The 17,044-nt window shown below is 37.0% G+C and overlaps 1 protein-coding gene across 2 annotated transcripts in view; it reads right to left on the bottom strand.

Annotated features, from left to right (window-relative positions):
* PVRL3 (poliovirus receptor-related 3) overlaps positions 1–11,109 on the bottom strand; it is a 40,846-nt gene extending 29,737 nt beyond the window's left edge. For both annotated transcript variants that reach the window (XM_009888491.1, XM_009888490.1), the window contains exons 1-3: positions 10,708–11,109; positions 3,438–3,734; positions 875–992 (exon numbers count right to left, since the gene is read on the bottom strand). In XM_009888491.1, the coding sequence (XP_009886793.1) occupies positions 875–992; positions 3,438–3,734; positions 10,708–11,065 (773 nt within the window). In that variant the 5' untranslated portion in view covers positions 11,066–11,109. The remainder of the gene's footprint in view (positions 1–874; positions 993–3,437; positions 3,735–10,707) is intronic.
* Between the last annotated feature and the right edge of the window lie 5,935 nt (positions 11,110–17,044).

The following is a 17,044-nucleotide window of genomic DNA, read 5'->3' as shown; positions in this document are numbered from 1 at the left end:
TGTTCACATGATTTTACCAACAGAAGCACTGTAACATAGCTACATATAAATTTACACTGTCCTTATGAAAATTATTTCCTTTGTTTCTTTAGGCAACAAATAAATTTTAAATAGCTGAGTATATTTAATGTCTTTTTTCTTCACAGGTCAAATTTTGATCTATGCTTGCTTTTATTGTCTTACTGTCTCCTGCCCAAAATACATCCTTGGCTGCAAAAGCAAAGCAGTAAATTTGTGTAGGGCCCACCCAATCCATATATTCATGAAATGTGGCTGTTACGTAAGAAATTTTTGACGTTTTCTTTTTTCTTTTTTTTTTTTTTAACTAGGGACATATGTTCAAGACGTAGTTTCCATCGCTATGCAAAACACCACATTTATCTGCCTTGGCAACTACTGGAGCACTTCTGAAAAACATGGCAAATTCTATAATTCAGTAAGCAGTATTTGCCATCTCAACTGTAATTTCCAGATTTTAAAATGCAGATATAGAAAAGTCTGTTCCAGTGTTTCCAGTCTACTTTAAGTAGTAATAAAACAGAACTAATGAAATAATAGTTGGATTTCTACTACATTTATTAGGCTTTGCTCTCTATACTGCAACATACACAGTTTAGTCTATTTTATTAAGTAACTACAAAATGTTTCACCCTGAAAGTAATGGCAAACTATTCAGGCTCATAAATTTACACAAGATCCACTCACCCATATTCATACATACACACATCTAGTATCCTCCTTTCAAAAGGCTGGATAACACCTTTACAACCCAATGCAAGTCATATACTCCTTGTTTTCAAAACAGGTGTTTACTGTGAGATAAGAGATGATAGCACTTAAATCGTGTGGCAAGCCCCTTTTTATGAATATTTACCTGGTCCACATAAATTCCATAGGTAATGGATTTGCATCAGCATTACATCTGAGCTGAACGTTCTCTCTTCCAATGAACCAGTTTCCATCATAGCCAGTTACTGAAACTTCTGGGGCATCTAATAAAAAAAGATTTAACCTATCAACAATCACAGTATTTTCTTTAATGCAATGACATTATGCAATGGTCAGCTCAGTGGAGCAGAAGGTGTTTGGGGTTTTTTTGTTTGTTTTAATTTAAACCACAACAACAACAAAATATACAGAGAACAGCAATACAGTTCCAAGCTACAGCATAATATGCAGCAGTCAATTAGATAAGGAAGAGTAAATTGTTTTAATTACTGCAACTGTCCTACTGTGTGCTTTCAGCAAACATACAACACTTTGGGGAAGTGAAAGGACTTCAGAAGAAAAGAATCAGTTTGATGTTTTATGGAAGTAAGGAATGGTAATTTAGAGCTACTTCTCACTACCAAAATACAGCAAAGGATCAGAAACAGCGTTTTGAGGAGGCAGGTAACTAGGAAATCATCAAAACATTCACAGATGCCAGTTAAAAAGGTTAACAGTTATCCACTGGCATCGTAGCGTAGAATTATGTTGTTATGGCTCTAAAAAGCAAAGAGGCCACTTCAGATGAGCCAGAGAGTCCTAGCTGAAATATTCAGAGCCCAGAGAATAGAACCACCAGTATGATTTGGTATAACCTCCTACAGCAGAGATGAAGTAGTTGGAAAAGCAGTAAGCATAAGGGAAGACTAAAAGACTAGACAACACCTTCATAGAATCTCTGTTTCTCATTTGCTGCAGCGTTGCTTACTATACAGTTTTGTTAAAGATTCTGAAACATGCCTTAGCAGTCATTTCAGACAACAAGTTTAAGACCAACTTGCCCCCTCGTATCACTTTAAATATGGAAATTCATTCTCTTACTCACTGTTTGAGACAATGGGAACAAATAATCTTTACTTCCATTTCTGTATCAATGGCATTTCAATCTAGAACTTCATTTCAACATTGACAAAATAAAGTAGTACTAATCACTATTTTATGCCCGAACAAGTGATTCTTTTACCAAACAGAACAAAAGCAAACCCACAAGAGATTCTAGTCAAAACAAAATAGCAAAATTTACTTTTTCCAGCCACTATATTTCTTCTAATTGAATTGACAGACTTCTACGATTTAGGAACTTTAAAGTAGCACACGGCTGAAACAGAACATTAAAGGAAGAACTTGGAAATAGCTCGTTTTGGTCATGTACGCATTGTCTAACAAAAAATGGATTACATGCCTAAAGCTTATTTGTCTTAACAGGTTTTAGTTAAGCAGCATTGTAAGCCATCTCACTTCGTATTCACGTGTCTTAAAGCCACAAATTTGTTAAACAAGCCTGGTACAGATTTGAATTACATGAGCAATCTGAAGCTGAATAACACAAGTTAGGAATGTATATGTTATGTTCTTGTCTCCTTATGCAAATTAGAGTGGAAAAAGCTTCGCAAGTGTTATCTGAAAATAATTTACTGACCCCTAAAAGACCTACTTTCAACTTGGCAATTCAAACATGAATCTTATTTCTTTTTTAATACTGCTGAAATCGTAAGACACAATAAACAGTTTACAGAACAAACAAGTTTGTTATTTTGTCTGTAATCTTTTCAACATTAACTATAAAAATGAATAATGTTTACCCATGAGTCAACATCCAAAACAAATGGTAGAAACATAATGGTATCCTAGCTTTGTGACTAGATGTCACCAAGCTGTGTGGTGTGGTTGACACACTGGAGGGAAGGGATGCAATCCAGAGGGACCTGGACAGGCTTGAGAGGTGGGCCCATAAGAACCTCATGAAGCTCCACAATTCCAAGTGCAAGGTCCTGCATGTGGATCAGGGCAATCCCAAGCACAAACACAATTCTGGTGAGATCCCACCTGGAATACTGTGTCCAGCTGTGGAGGCCCCAACAGAAGAAGGATGTGGACCTGTCGGAGAGAGTCCAGGAGGGCCACAAAAATGATCAGAGTGCTGGAGCACCTCTCCTATGGAAACAGGCTGAGAGAGCTGGGGTTGTTCAGCCTGGAGAAGAAAAGGCTCCAGGGAGACCTTACAGCAGCCTTCCAGTATCTGAAGGGTGCTCCCAAAGAAGCTGGGTCTGCCCCATCCCTGGAGGTGTTCAAAGCCCGGTTGGATGGGGCTTTAAGCAACCTTGTCTAGTGGAAGGTGTCACTGCCTTGGGCAGGGGTGTTAGAACTAGATGATCTTTAATGTCTCTTGCAACTCTAACCACTATGATTTTACGTGGTTGATTGAGTGGTTTTAGTTGGGTGTTTGGTTTTGTTTGTGGGTTTTTTGTTTTTTTTTTTTTCAAATACAGAAACCCTAGGTTTCTACTCCTGCCTGACCTACCTCTTCTCACATGCTTTTCTATACAGTTTTAGTTTCCCTTTTTTTCCTGAAGCACAAAATGCTCATCTCGTTCCTGTCGAAGGTAACCACCCCCTTTGTCAGTGTAAAAGATATATACCAAGCAGTAGCTACCTTACAGAATACTTACACTGTATGTCCAACACATGAGGGTATCTTATCTCCTTCTCCAAAGCAGGGTGCCTCACAATACAAGTTATACGTCTTCCTCTTGCAAATCGGGTAGGGACAATCATATACTGACTTACAACTGTCACAGTTTCATTTGGAAACAAAGTAGAGCTGGATTCCATTTCACCAAGACCTCCTTCCCAATCAATCTCTGCAGCAGGTTTTCCAGTGGCTGCTGTACAAGTGGCCGCTATTGTCCTATTTGCACCATCTATTAGAGGGTTTGGTCCTTTCGTTAAGCTCACAACAGGTTCAACTAGGGAGGGGAAAAAAAAAATTAAATAGGAAAGAGTCCACATCTTTAACACTATTGCTATGTAAAAGTTAGACAAGATCTAATCCATTTGCAAAAGCCCATGCTAATCAGATATCCTAGAAATAAGTTCATGTCAGATGTCATCTCTGCAATGCTTTGGGATGCTGATACTTTTCAACTTTGTCCATTCATTAATGCTGCTTATTCACTACATTTAATGCATTGACAGGTAACTCCAAGATGGTTAGGTTTAAAACACCAACCACAGTAATCCATTTGCAGTGTCCAACAACAGACAGCTTAATGTATTAGGTTGAAACTATACAGTGATTTATTTAAAAAAAAAGAGCTTAGATTCTGCTGCACTTTCAAATGTTAAAGTATTGATCTATACTGTCAGTTTGTGTCATTTCAAAGCTACTTAATTCAGTGTTTTAACACCCAACATTAAGAGTTTAAGCTTATGTTGATCAGTACAACACAAATTGATTCCATGCTGAAAAGGGCAGTTAACCTCTAAAAAGTTTATGTATAGTGTATGTGTATATATAATAAAAAATCTAACATGTACAAACTTACATAATATACATAATTTTTATTTAAAGTGTATGTTTTGATATACAAATAAATTGTTTCTATATATAAATAAAATTCTGTCTATATGTATTCTTGTGAACAAATCCCTATAGAAGTAAAAAATTAGAACTCCATACAACGTCCAAGACTCAAGAAACCCACAAGTGGAAGGATCCGATCTACTTATACACCCATTGCTCACCTCAAAATTTTAGAGGCTTCTTCTAAAAGGAAGTTGAGTTCCTTATGTACGTGTCTACTGTTGAGGGCCACAGACTGAAAATTTTTTAAAAAAATTCCTTCTTAAAGAAATCTGTACAAGCCGTACACCAGTTGCAGCCTAAGTCAGAAATATCATCTGGCTCTTCAGATACAAACTGAGATTTTGCTTTCTAGGATAGCTGGTTTCTATTATCAATACTAGAAGACACACACATTTCCCAGTAGCATACTAGCCTATTCCATAATCCTTGTCTTTGGATCAAATAATGCTATCAGTCCTCTGTAGTGAAGTCATCAGTGCACACCATAATGCTCCAGAATTCACCTCAGTGGACGAGCCCTCACTAATCACAAAGAGACAACTATTGCAACTTCTGTGCCTTTCAGTATTCTATAAGGAGTTCACAGAATTTCTTTCCAAGAAGTTGAAGCTGACCTACATATCTTAAAATGAAATAGAGCAGAGTTCACAATACCTGGCAACATACTTCTCCAGCTACCTATGCATTCAAGAGATAACTGGGTAACAAATGTTTTCAGCTTGACTGAATTCAATGCCAGAATCAGTTTTTGATTGTTTTCTGCTCAGTCTAACACTGCTCATGTCTGAAGAAGGCAGTTTATTATTTGCTCAATTACACCACAAGGAAAAGCGACTACTAAATAGATAACCTTATTAAAATATGTGTTTTCTGCCCTATGCTTAGAAATGCTTAAAGAATATACCTCATTACCAAATTGCAGATTGTTTTTTCGGGTAGATACTGAGAGTGGATTATTTTCTACTTTGTTTCTCTGAATGCCTACCCTCTGTGATTTGTTAGTGATCCTACTGTACGTAAATAAACCAACAGCAGGTTTTTTCCACCAAGTTCTACATTCACTCTTCTAGATCTGAAGCATCTCCAACAGAGCTTCTTTCAAAATTTGATTTCCTGCTCTCCAGTGCTAGCAATAACTAAAGCTTTCTGCAATAAACTTGGATATTTGAACTGATGTATATATGAAACTTACTATCATCTGAAAAAAAAAAGCCTTTGAAACCTAGCATGAGGAACTTATTTGACCCACAATTTGTTTCCCCCAATTTAACATAAATATTACCACCTTGTTCCCCCCAAATTGCTAGCAGTAACCTTTTCAGTGGCTTCTGTAGTATTACTGAAATGCAGAAGTAAACACCTAAGCTTACATTTTGTGTCTTAAAAGCATTAAGACACTAATTTTTCCTGTATCCTCACACCCCAATCTCCATCACAGTGAAATCAAATTAGCAGCTATCATTAGTTTTTCATGCCAAAACTTACAGACCCAAAACATTTTGGATGGAAAATACTTTCATATTCTATTCTTTTGAATTTTCCTCAAAGAGTACACAACTCGACAAGAGGTCTTAACTAAGGTAGCAGAGATCTCCACACCCAAAGCAGACTATACAGTATGCTGCTTCACTTACTGGGCTTTTAGAAAAAAACTCTTTAAATATTAAGTGATAGTAGCCAGAAAACAGGATATAGACTAATTTAAAAAGCCTAGTTTCTCTTAGGAGAAACTAAGATTATCATTATTAGGGAAAAAAGCATACTTTGCTTTGAGTAGTATCTGAAATCTGTGAGATTGGAGAGTTTCAGTTCATTGTGTAATTCTTAATTTTAGGCTTGTCAGAAAGACACAAAGCTGAACTATTCCAAACTACTCAACTTCATAAAATATACGTATTACCAGCCTAATGCGTTTTGGTGCTTTAGGTTGTTGGGGTTTGTGCTTTTTTTTTGTTGTTTTTTTTTTTTTTATGTGGAGTTTGGTTGGGTTTTTTTTCACGTCACAAATGGTTAGGCTTCTACCGTCACATCTGTCCCATAACTCATGATTCTTGGACCACACGCCCACTACAAGATGACCAAATAGGCACATACCAAAAAGTGGAAAGCTACTGCTGTTATACTTACTCCTATAGTTTATCTTTCAGGATTACTTTGTCCCAGCAACTGAAGGAAAACCAGCAGAAACCCAGCTACTCATTCTACAGCCTTTCTAGCTGTTTCACTCATGGATTAAAATAAAGATTTCTTGTGAGTGAGCCCCTAATTACAAGGTGCGACTGGCATCTCACCTTTCACATTGGGAAATAGTTTTACTGTTTTAAACTTGGCAAAAGATTACCCAAAGTATGGGGTTTGGAGGGTTTTTTGGTGGGCTTTCAGGTGTGGGCGGTTTTTTTTGTTTGTTTGTGTTTTTTTTTTTTTTTTAAGTTTAACTTTTATATACACAGATGCTTGTAGTGCTCTAGTCCCAGGACCATTCAGTGTGCCATGATTTCAACCATACTGAAGTGTGCTACAGACTTTAACTGCTCACAGTGGTGGTAGGGAGACACATGAAGGAGGTTGGGAGAGCATTATAGAAGCTGTTTCACCTCTTCAGTAGAAGCATTATGCTCTATTCAGGCCAAATGAAAAAGATGGTGGGCAGAATTCTAAGTTTGGGAAAGGAAGCTACCAGTCCCACAAAGATCCAGAAGCAGAAGAGACCTGCTTCACAATGTATGAGTTTAAGGGCAGTGGTAGTTTCCCTAATCCCCTTTAAATAATTAACAGAGTAGGTACATGGACTGAATGGACAGAAGTTATCAAAAGGTAAGCGTGCATGGATCATCTTGTTCATATATCTTAGGAGAATAGTCACGAAGATCCAAAGCAATATTACAGCATGAATTATATTTGAGTTATAAGACATAGTGGCTGAAGTATGGAAGTTAGGTGTGCAGCTGCTTAGGAATTCTCAACTAATTTGCACATCTGTGCTAGCCCTTTCACTGAGTCATGACAACTATTTAATTTAACCCTACTTACTCTAGGCATGGACAATCAGAGATCTTTTGTTACGCTTGTCCTTACACTTCTTTATAGAAAAGCAACATAATAAAGCATCCAGAAAAGAAAGAGCCTGAAAACCTACTGCATTAAGTTTCCAGGCCTCAAAGTTTCTTCTTGGTTTTAAGTACTTCAGAAGCCTTTTTCAACTGCTTCTGTTAGTTTTAAAATTAATTTTCTTCTGCCACTGTGTGCACAGAAGATCTCGACGAAATTGGCATGATTATAACACTAACAGTATTGTTTCCACTTACCATTAAATTCACTAATTCCTTTGGCAATGGCATGACACTAGGAATTGTCAGCCCCTTCTTCATCACAACTGACATTTACTTCAGTAACTTCTTTCCAAAACAGTATTTCTACTTTATTTTCTGTCCCCTCAAAACTGGCAGCCTTGTAACTTATCCTGCCTGCTAACTAATCTTTTACTATTAACTTTGGGGTTTTTTTGTATTGTTGTAGGGTTTTAAGACCAGTCAGTTCACTAATTTATTATCTGCTTGACACTTTTTCTGCACCTGGGGTATTGTGTGATACTTAAGAACAGTACATCTCATCAACTAGCACTTTTCAAGCACCATTACTTTATTAGAACTGTCTGAGAGGACTCATTTTGCATACTGTCTAATATGCATCTTCTTTAATTCCTTATTGTAAGAATGTCTACATTAGTGTGTCTGGGATCTATTCATGGTCACAGACCTACATCTACCTTTGCCATTCTCATCTGTGCAGCTCATTCTTCACTTATAGCATCGATAAGAGCTGGCCTGCAGAAGAACAAGATCTACTTTATTGACACCTATATAGACACAACCAAATATTTTAAACAGTTATGTCCAGCGTTCAAGCCAATAACAAAATTGTTAGCTCCACAAGATACCCTGTCACACACCATCTCTTCTGCCTTCAAACACCATTTCAGCCAATTTAGTCAGCATCTTGAGAAAGAAACAGGTTGACATACAGTTATTCACTTTTTTTTTTGCCCTAGTTTAACAAGGTAAGTTTGAAGAACCGATGTTTTAGACAAGATCGATACGCCTGTTTGACACCAACCGCATTTTTGTATTTTCAGTGTCTTTACTTCTTTTACAGTGCATTGCTGTAAGACAACATGAAGCACTAACCAAAGCAAACTGGGAGTGAGCAAAGCCATCAAACATGTTAAGTCTGTTAAGCTAAAGCAGCATAAGTCAAAGGTTCTAACTATGGTCTTAAGTGATCAGTGGACTGTGGCAAAATACAGGACATTTTATCCCGTAGTTATTTTTTCCTCTATTTGTTTTCAGTTTCTCTGCCTTTCTCTTTCTCTGTACAAGCATCTACTACGTGATTAATTTAAGTATGTCCACTACACACAGGAAGGAAACTAATTCTTTGCTAAATAGGAACACACAGGGACTAGGAAAAGAGGCAGTACTGCTTGGACTGGAAACAGTTTCAGTCCCAGGACATGAACTTCTCACTTAATGGAAATTTTTTTAAAACAGTGGGAGAATGCAGTCAGAATAAAGCCAATTTTAAGTCACAGTTGGTTTTAAATTTTCATCAGAGCTATTCCATGCCTTAAGACTCTGATGAGCTTAGAACTACTGAACTCAGACCAGTAAAGCTCAAAAGTTATTCAGTTACATGCATATTCTGAAAACCATTACTTCCCCAGTACTTTTACTGTTTCCGTCTAGATATTAGTGAAGCAAAAAGCTTTTAGAAGGACAGAAAAATGCTCTGCTGAGGACAAAGATGATAGATAAGTCAGTGTTGGCTACCCAGCTGTACATGCAAGCCAAGCAGCTGCTAACTAGGAAAGGAAGGCATCTTTGCTAGTAGTAGTTGCATTTTGCAATTCAAAGGTTGATACCAAGTCACCGAGAGGCTTACAACTATCGGCAGCTACCTATATCATCGACTATGAAAAGAAACATGATTTTGACATACGTCTTTTACCTACTCCAACTGCAATTTTTAGTAATATACATCTTATCAATCAAGTTGCAGTTCTTCTGTGTTTTCAAATGTAGAATAATAAACACACAGACCTTAAATTTGCTTTTAAAGTTCCTCCTCATGTTCTCCGTAAACCTAAAATTTGAAGGGCAAAATGGATACAACTACTAATGTGACCTGAAAAAAAATATATCATAGAAATAGGGACTGACTAGAAGAGATGAGGGAAAGCAATAAGAACCTCCCACTGTATGTTGATAAAACACAATAGCTGAAACCTGAAGTCAAAAGACTGCAACAATAGCCATTTGTAGTACAGACAGACAGATGGAAAAGAGCCATAAGGCTTGGTGCTTTGTCTATCACATTGAACTACTTTGGTCAAGTTAGTTGTTTCAAATTGGATTAAGTCACTTATTTTGATGCGTTTATTTTGCCCCACCTTGTGGTGAAAACTAGTTTACATACTGTGCTAAAGCCATCTGATTAATCTCATAGTATTCTGCTACTGTGGAGAACAGAGATCAAAGACCAAGAAGATCCTAAAAAGTACATTTGTTTACAAAAATAGTCATTGAGAACCACCTCAGCTGTAGAAAAATATCACTTGACTACTTGCAGCGGATACAGAAGTAACTTACTCTATTATAAGAAGGTATAATACTCTAAGGAGACAACAAGTCAATGGGGTTTCAAGTTTCAGGATAGAGTTTTTATCTCATACTGCACCATCACCTAAGTCTACTTGTGCTTTAGTACTAGTCCTTTATGACAGTAATACTGAACCCTCAACAAGACAGACAAAATTAGTTTATGTGAAAAATTGAGTTTATATAAGTTCCATGTTATGACTATCCACAAGCAGTCAAGGGCTTAAATTGTCTCTTTCTTCCTATAACTGCCAGTAGTAGGTGTTTTGCTTTACACTTACACTGTGCAAAGAACAGTTTACATCACCAGCCCCAAGCAGCTACATTAACCTATTAACAACAAATTTATGATGGAATTTAGGCAAGGTGGTAGCTAAAGCTATGTTTGGCAGTTCCAAAGTAAGTTCCAAAGCACTGTCCAAACAATTAGATTAGCACAATGCCTAAATAGGAACTGCTTTTTTAATATCTAGGGGGGGGGGGAAGCAAGTTCTAAAGAAGCAAGACCCAAAAGAAGTCTCCTCAATGAAGTTAGTAAGAATACCAAGACATCTGTTATGAAAGATTGGCGAACACATTTGTTTTGGTATTGTCAGCAAGTTAAAAGATGAAATACAACATGTATTAATACATTTGCAGAATTTCACTGACAAGTTTGTGCTATTAATTTCACCTCCTTTCATAAAGAAGTTGACTTACCTAGTACTGTTACAGTTGTTGATGACTGTGTATTTCCAAGTGGGAATGTAACTGCCTTGCAAATATATTCTCCTGCATCAGAAAAGCTTACATTTTTTAAGATGATTGTTGCATCAGTAAGTGAGTAGTTTTTAAATGACACTCTTCCTTGGTATTCTCCTTGAACAGATATTCCATATTCAGGATGATGAACAGCAATAGTCTGTGAACTTTTACCATGTATCTTCTCCCAAGAAACTTGTGTTATTGTTTCATTTACATCAATTATGCATTTCAGTGCAACCTTCTTCCCCCAAACTGCTGTCACTTGTGGATCAACAATTGGTCCAGCTAAGGCACCTAAAAACAAAGCAATCATTAGTTGGTACACAAGAAGGTTACACCTCTAAGTCATCACGTTAAGCCTTCTTCAGTAATTATCTTGCCTTTTTCAAAGGGAATTCCTACTTTCTTGTGAATAACTGTATTCTACCTTATTCACAGTAGTGTGGAAACATTACGAAAGCATGCTTTAAGCAGAAACATCAAAGCTAGGTGTAGATCAGCCATCCTTCAGAGAATACTGCCACCAATACATAACTTTCTATAAAAATTACCTGGTAATTCTGTAACTGGTGTATCAGTCTTTTGGGAATTCAACTAGCTATAAGCATTGCGTGTATTCAGCTTTATTAAAAAAAACAGTAATCAGACATGGCACTTTAGCAGTCTGATTACTGATCCAGAGCATCAGGTAAAGATTTAAGTTAAATCATCGTGCTTATTTCTACTTTCAAAAGATGAAGACTATTAATAAAGATAATTTAAGGAGAAATGCATTAGTGAAAATTCTACCACTTACCATACCAGTAACTACTTCAAAAGCAAAGCAACAATTAGAAAACAAAAACAAATAAACAAAAACAAACCCCACAAAATACTCCATCTTAACAGTGAATCTAAGAATTCAATTTTAGCTTTGGTACCCTAGTTTCCAATCAAGATATGTACCATTATACATATGCAATCTTTCTGTTAAACTGTAGTGCAGTATCTTGACACTAGATCTTCCTTCTGTATTAACACAGTAAATATGCAAAGGTAGGTTTAAGTCAAGTGTTTGCTTAAGATTCAATCTATTCCCATTTAACACCTAAAATACTTTCCACAGTAGCAACTGCATTCTGAGCTCAGCATTTTATACCACCTCCTTTCGAGAAAGGAAATCCACCAGGACAAAGCAGTTCATTAAACCACAGGTCCACAATTTCTTTTGCCAAACAGGTGCTCCAGCAACTTCAATCATTTGTTCTCTTGGAGCAAACTAACATGGTGAAAAAGAATCAAAGTGAGTCCACACTGTATTTCTTTTTACTGTGTTTAAGTTTTAACACAGCCATTTCAACTGCTCTGATTTTCCCCTCAGTTATCAAATCAGTACTCAAGCTTGAGGAAGTCCACCCATGGAACATGATTCAAGTCTAAATTTCAGTAGCCCTATTTTCACAAGCATGAAGAGATCATTCAACTTGAGACATTAACTGCTTTTTCAGTCAACAACTTCCCACAAACGAGAAACCATGTGTTCCGGAAAAAATTCTCTATATTCTTTTATGTACAAGTCCATTGTTGAAAGCTTTTAATTTCCCATCAATTGATTTTTTCAGTTTTCAAAATATAACTAAGTCGATGAAGTCACCTAAACAAATGATTAAAAGATTCAGCTATGGATTTCTTCAGTATAAAACCACCAATGCCAACAGTATGAAAACATTAAGTTGCACAAATATATCAAACTAAGCCAGAACTGTATACCAAGACTGTAGACGTGCCAGTCACTAAGAAGTGAGGGGAAAAATACCAAGAAAACTCAAAAAACTACGTAAGTTCTACATACAGAATAACTACCATAACTAAACCATGAGTAATGAAAGAACACTTTGACTAGTCTTCTCATGCCTCTTGAACTAATATGTACTGTTGAGAAAGACACTGAAAAGAGGGCAACTATTTGAAGATTAACTGAAATGCACAGAATTCTGCCCAAACTTTGTCTGTACTTGTCATTGCTATGTTTAAGCATAAGGTGGAATGCTCCTTAAGAAGATTTAACTATTGCTTTCTACCTTATATCTACATAAGGCTCACAAGTTACATTTCTGCAATGTATTTTAGAATGTAAAGAATATACATATTCTGTAATGTCATTTAAGTAAAGAAAAATACACTTTTGTTCAGAAATCAGCAATTTGCAATATCTAAATCAACTGAATCTTAGCCTGTACTGAACCTTAACATCATGATAAGCTGTATAACTCCAACAAACTTAGTACAGAAAAGCCCTACAAGTAAACTTGCACAAAAGCAGCTTGGACTTCTGGGAAGGTAACAAACTGAACTGGAAAGTCCTCGTTAGCGGATCACAAACTGTTTCTTTTTTTTTTTTTTGGACAACTCTAATTCCGATAATTAGAGGCTTTAGCTACATAAAGATGACCAGAGTACATTTTAAAAGTCATACTCAGCTAACAGTTATCCCCTTTTTGAAGATGTGAAAATAAAACATTTTTTCCACCACGGAAAGCTTCTAACAGTTCATTCATGCTATGGGAACATTGCATGAATATTTTCAGAAATCAAACTTTTTCATTGCTGCTACTTTTAAGATTTACAGATTGAACTCAGCAAGCCTCATCTATATAAATATACACACACCTGCAGCTATAGAACATTAATCAGTTATATCTTATTGTTCATTCACCTTCTCCAATAAAGAAAGCAGAGCGAATAGATCATTACACCAAATTTTACATGTTTATCTTTTCTGATACATGTTCAGACTCCAAAGCAACTCATCTACACTAATCATTTAATGTGAACTTGCATAAAGTTTATAACAGCATATATACTCCAAAGTGTTTAAAGTTTTAAAAATCATTTAGAGCTTAAGTGAGAACAACCACATCTTTAATTTGCAATAGTATCTTTTGTTTTAATCTTCAGCCAGTTATCATTAACTTTTGGTTGCTGAGCAATCAAGCTAACAGTTCAAACTAGCAAGTTATTTACTATGCTGATACTCAGGACTCTCCAAGACTCAGAACTCTAAGATAGGTATCTCCTTTGACATAGACACTTCCACTCAAGAGTCAATATTCTGCTCTAAGATTGAATAATGAGTAACAGCTACATGTCTACTCCAAAACAAAGCTTTAGAGGCTTACAATGCATGAGATTCTGAAGAACGAGACATTTCAAGGCTGCATTATTCACCTCCTTAACTGATCCAAGGTACTGACACACAGGATATATTTACTGTTTTAATAAAGCCTAGCTCTTCTCCTGTTGAAATCTAATACTGAAATCTGACCTTTGCTTGCATTGCCATAATACTGAAGACTTTGGTTATCATTCTCAACATCCATTAAGGAAACAATTTGTATTCCCTTACTAATGAAGATCTTGTTTTGCAACTTTAAGGCAAAAATAGCATCATGAAGTTTTCTTACTTTTTTTCCTTTAGATTTGACAAAGTTTTTGTGGATTTATTCTCCCTTTTCTTTTTGCTTAGTTGGAAGACAGGAAAAATTGCATACATCTTCCCCCTCATTTCCTCAGTCATGTGTGCTCTGACAGATTATATGTTCCAGCATGTCTTTGAGACATGGAATGAGGTTCTCGCATAGCCCTCTTAATTGAGGACACTGTCAGATGACTGGTGGGTTACAATAATTACTTGAGTATCATATTGTGATATGGCACCTAATCCCATTCATTTCAAAGCTTTGAAGGTGACTATCATTCAGCCTCTACAAGTGTTTTAGAAGTCCTTTTCTGTACCAGTCAGCCAGACTTCCTCCTTTAATAAAACACTCCATACTACTGGTCAGACTACATCGGCAACAGACAGGGCATTTACCTTGTTTTGATCAACAAGACCTTGCCCAGTATTGTTTCATATGCAGCCTAGTATTATTGCCATCTCCAGTACCTTTAGATGTTTCAGTTTTACCTAAGACCCTATGCACTCACTGATGTTTTCGTCAAAGTGATCCAATCCATGTGGGTAATACTTCACATCCCAGTCTACCACAAAACTACCATGTGTCTAAAGTCAAGAGAAGTTAAAGCAGGAGGATACTCCTCCTACTCTATCTACTTGACACACCTGTCTTCCAATCTATTTGCAAACATGCTACCAAGACTCAACCTATTTCACAGCTAACACTGTTAGCTGCATGCAGACACTGACAGTCCGCAGCTCAGCTTCTCAAACTGCAACAGTTCCTCTCTATCTCTAATTTTACCACCTTTGAGCACTTAAAAGCAGTCATTTACTACTCATGGTTCCACACTTACTTATTAATGCTGTGAGACTGCCCTACCTCAACTTAAAGTCTTAAGATAAAATAAGTTCAAAGCTGAAGAATAGATTATGTCTTTTGCAGCACAAAGAGGGAAAGCATGAGCTTCTTGTTCTAATATTTTTGGTAAAACACCTTCCAGAGGATCATGGTTTTAGTCCTTTGAGTTCTGACACCCCCTGCTCCCTCCCCAAATTGAGCTGCAGTATCTCTTCATTTTCCTACCTATCCTTCACATCACCACACAGACCAAATTTCAAGGCCCAGTACTGCAAGCGTCCCTAAGTCCAAATTATACAAGCTACTGTTTTATTTCAGATAACCATTAGTTTTCATCATTTTCCCAAACAAATTTTATCAGATTTGCATTGTGTTCACTAGCTCGCTAGTTTCAGACCATTGTAAGAATCTTATTTAAAACAGCAACACTTACCACTATCACTTAACTTGTCAAAAAGCAGTTTGAAGAGTAAACAAACAAAAAATCCCTAAAATTCACTTCCAGCATTAAAAGGCACAGAACTAGGAGCTATCAAACATTGACAAACATAACAGAAGCTGTTTCACTAGTAATTGTTAGCCAAACTTCTCTCACTAATTGAAAAAATGTACCAAGGGAAATATAGGGTCTTGAAAATATAATGACCTCCTTAATACAACAAAGAGCCCATGCTACAGAATGAGAGAGTAGTCGCCACACTTCCAGTCTTATTTGTTGTAATAAACAGCAGATTTAGATACTTTCTATATGGAACAGCCATACACAAGTCTAATTACAAAAGCAATCCATTTTGTTACCTGCTATAGAACCATGGCCTGCTTAACAGCACACCACTGGCAACACAGAGAGATCACATTGCCACTTCCTAGCCACTTAGCACTAGCTGTCAACTGTTTCCACAAGACAATAAAGCCAAACTGCAGAAGAGCAGAAAGCCTGAAGTTTTTACCTACATCAGCAAGTTACACAGGTCATGGGTATATCTGGCCTTAGCACACACTAACACAGGGAACTAAGAAGAGTTCCAATCAAGAGTGGAGCAGAACAATAAGAACACCCCATTTTGGTGACAGCAAGTTGCTATGCCAGCAGAACATCTCATGAAACACTCTTAAGGTCAGGCTAAGCATTATTGTTAGGTCAGTTTAATTTTAGCTGACATCAGAATGCTCAGACTCGTTCAACCAGCCCTCCCTCTCCTGCATAAGCACTCATCATGTACCTAAGAGAGCCCAACGTACAAACCCACTCATTTTCTTCCTGATCTAGCCTTCTGAAATGCTAATTCCCTGTTCAGTCAATTACAAGTGGCAATGCAACAGAGGCAACAAGAGCACAGTCACAGGTTCTAGTGGCATTTTAAGATTTGTTTAGCTAGAAAACCAAATCACTTAAGGATACTGCAGAAAACAAGCCTGAAAGCTCAACTTGAGGCAGAACGAAGGAATGGAAAAGACTCAATATCAAGCAGTACAAAATCCTTCAACACTAGCTTCCAATTTGAATTGTTAAGCTAGTACCTAGGAAAAAACTGCATTTGAATCAAAAAGATAATATTATAACCTGGTGTTGTTCTTGCTTATGGATCTGCTTTATCACAGTCCTCACTTGAAACGGAGTGCTAGTTTGTCAATAAAGTTTTTCAGGGAAAGTGGGCTGGGAGCAGAAACAGGGCATGAGGCTGGCTTCTATAGGCATTATGTTCACTAGACTCAGCTCAAGTTCCCTTTTTTGTACTGCATCTGCTTTTAAAAAAGCACACCAGAGGTACAGAAGAGCAATTCATAGAATGGTTAGCATTGGAAGGGACCTTAAATACCACCTAGTTCCAAGCCCCCTGCCATGGGCAGGGACACCTCCCACTAGACGAGGTTGCTCAAAGCCCCATCCAACCTGGCCTTGAACACTTCCAAGGACGGGGCATCCACAACTTCTCTGGGAAAACTGTTCCAGTGCCCCACCACCCTCAGAGTAAAGAATTTCTTCCTAACAT

This window comes from Charadrius vociferus, unplaced genomic scaffold, assembly GCF_000708025.1.
Source record: "Charadrius vociferus isolate BGI_N301 unplaced genomic scaffold, ASM70802v2 scaffold487, whole genome shotgun sequence".
NCBI lineage: Eukaryota > Metazoa > Chordata > Aves > Charadriiformes > Charadriidae > Charadrius > Charadrius vociferus.
This window is presented reverse-complemented; position numbering and strand designations above follow the sequence as displayed.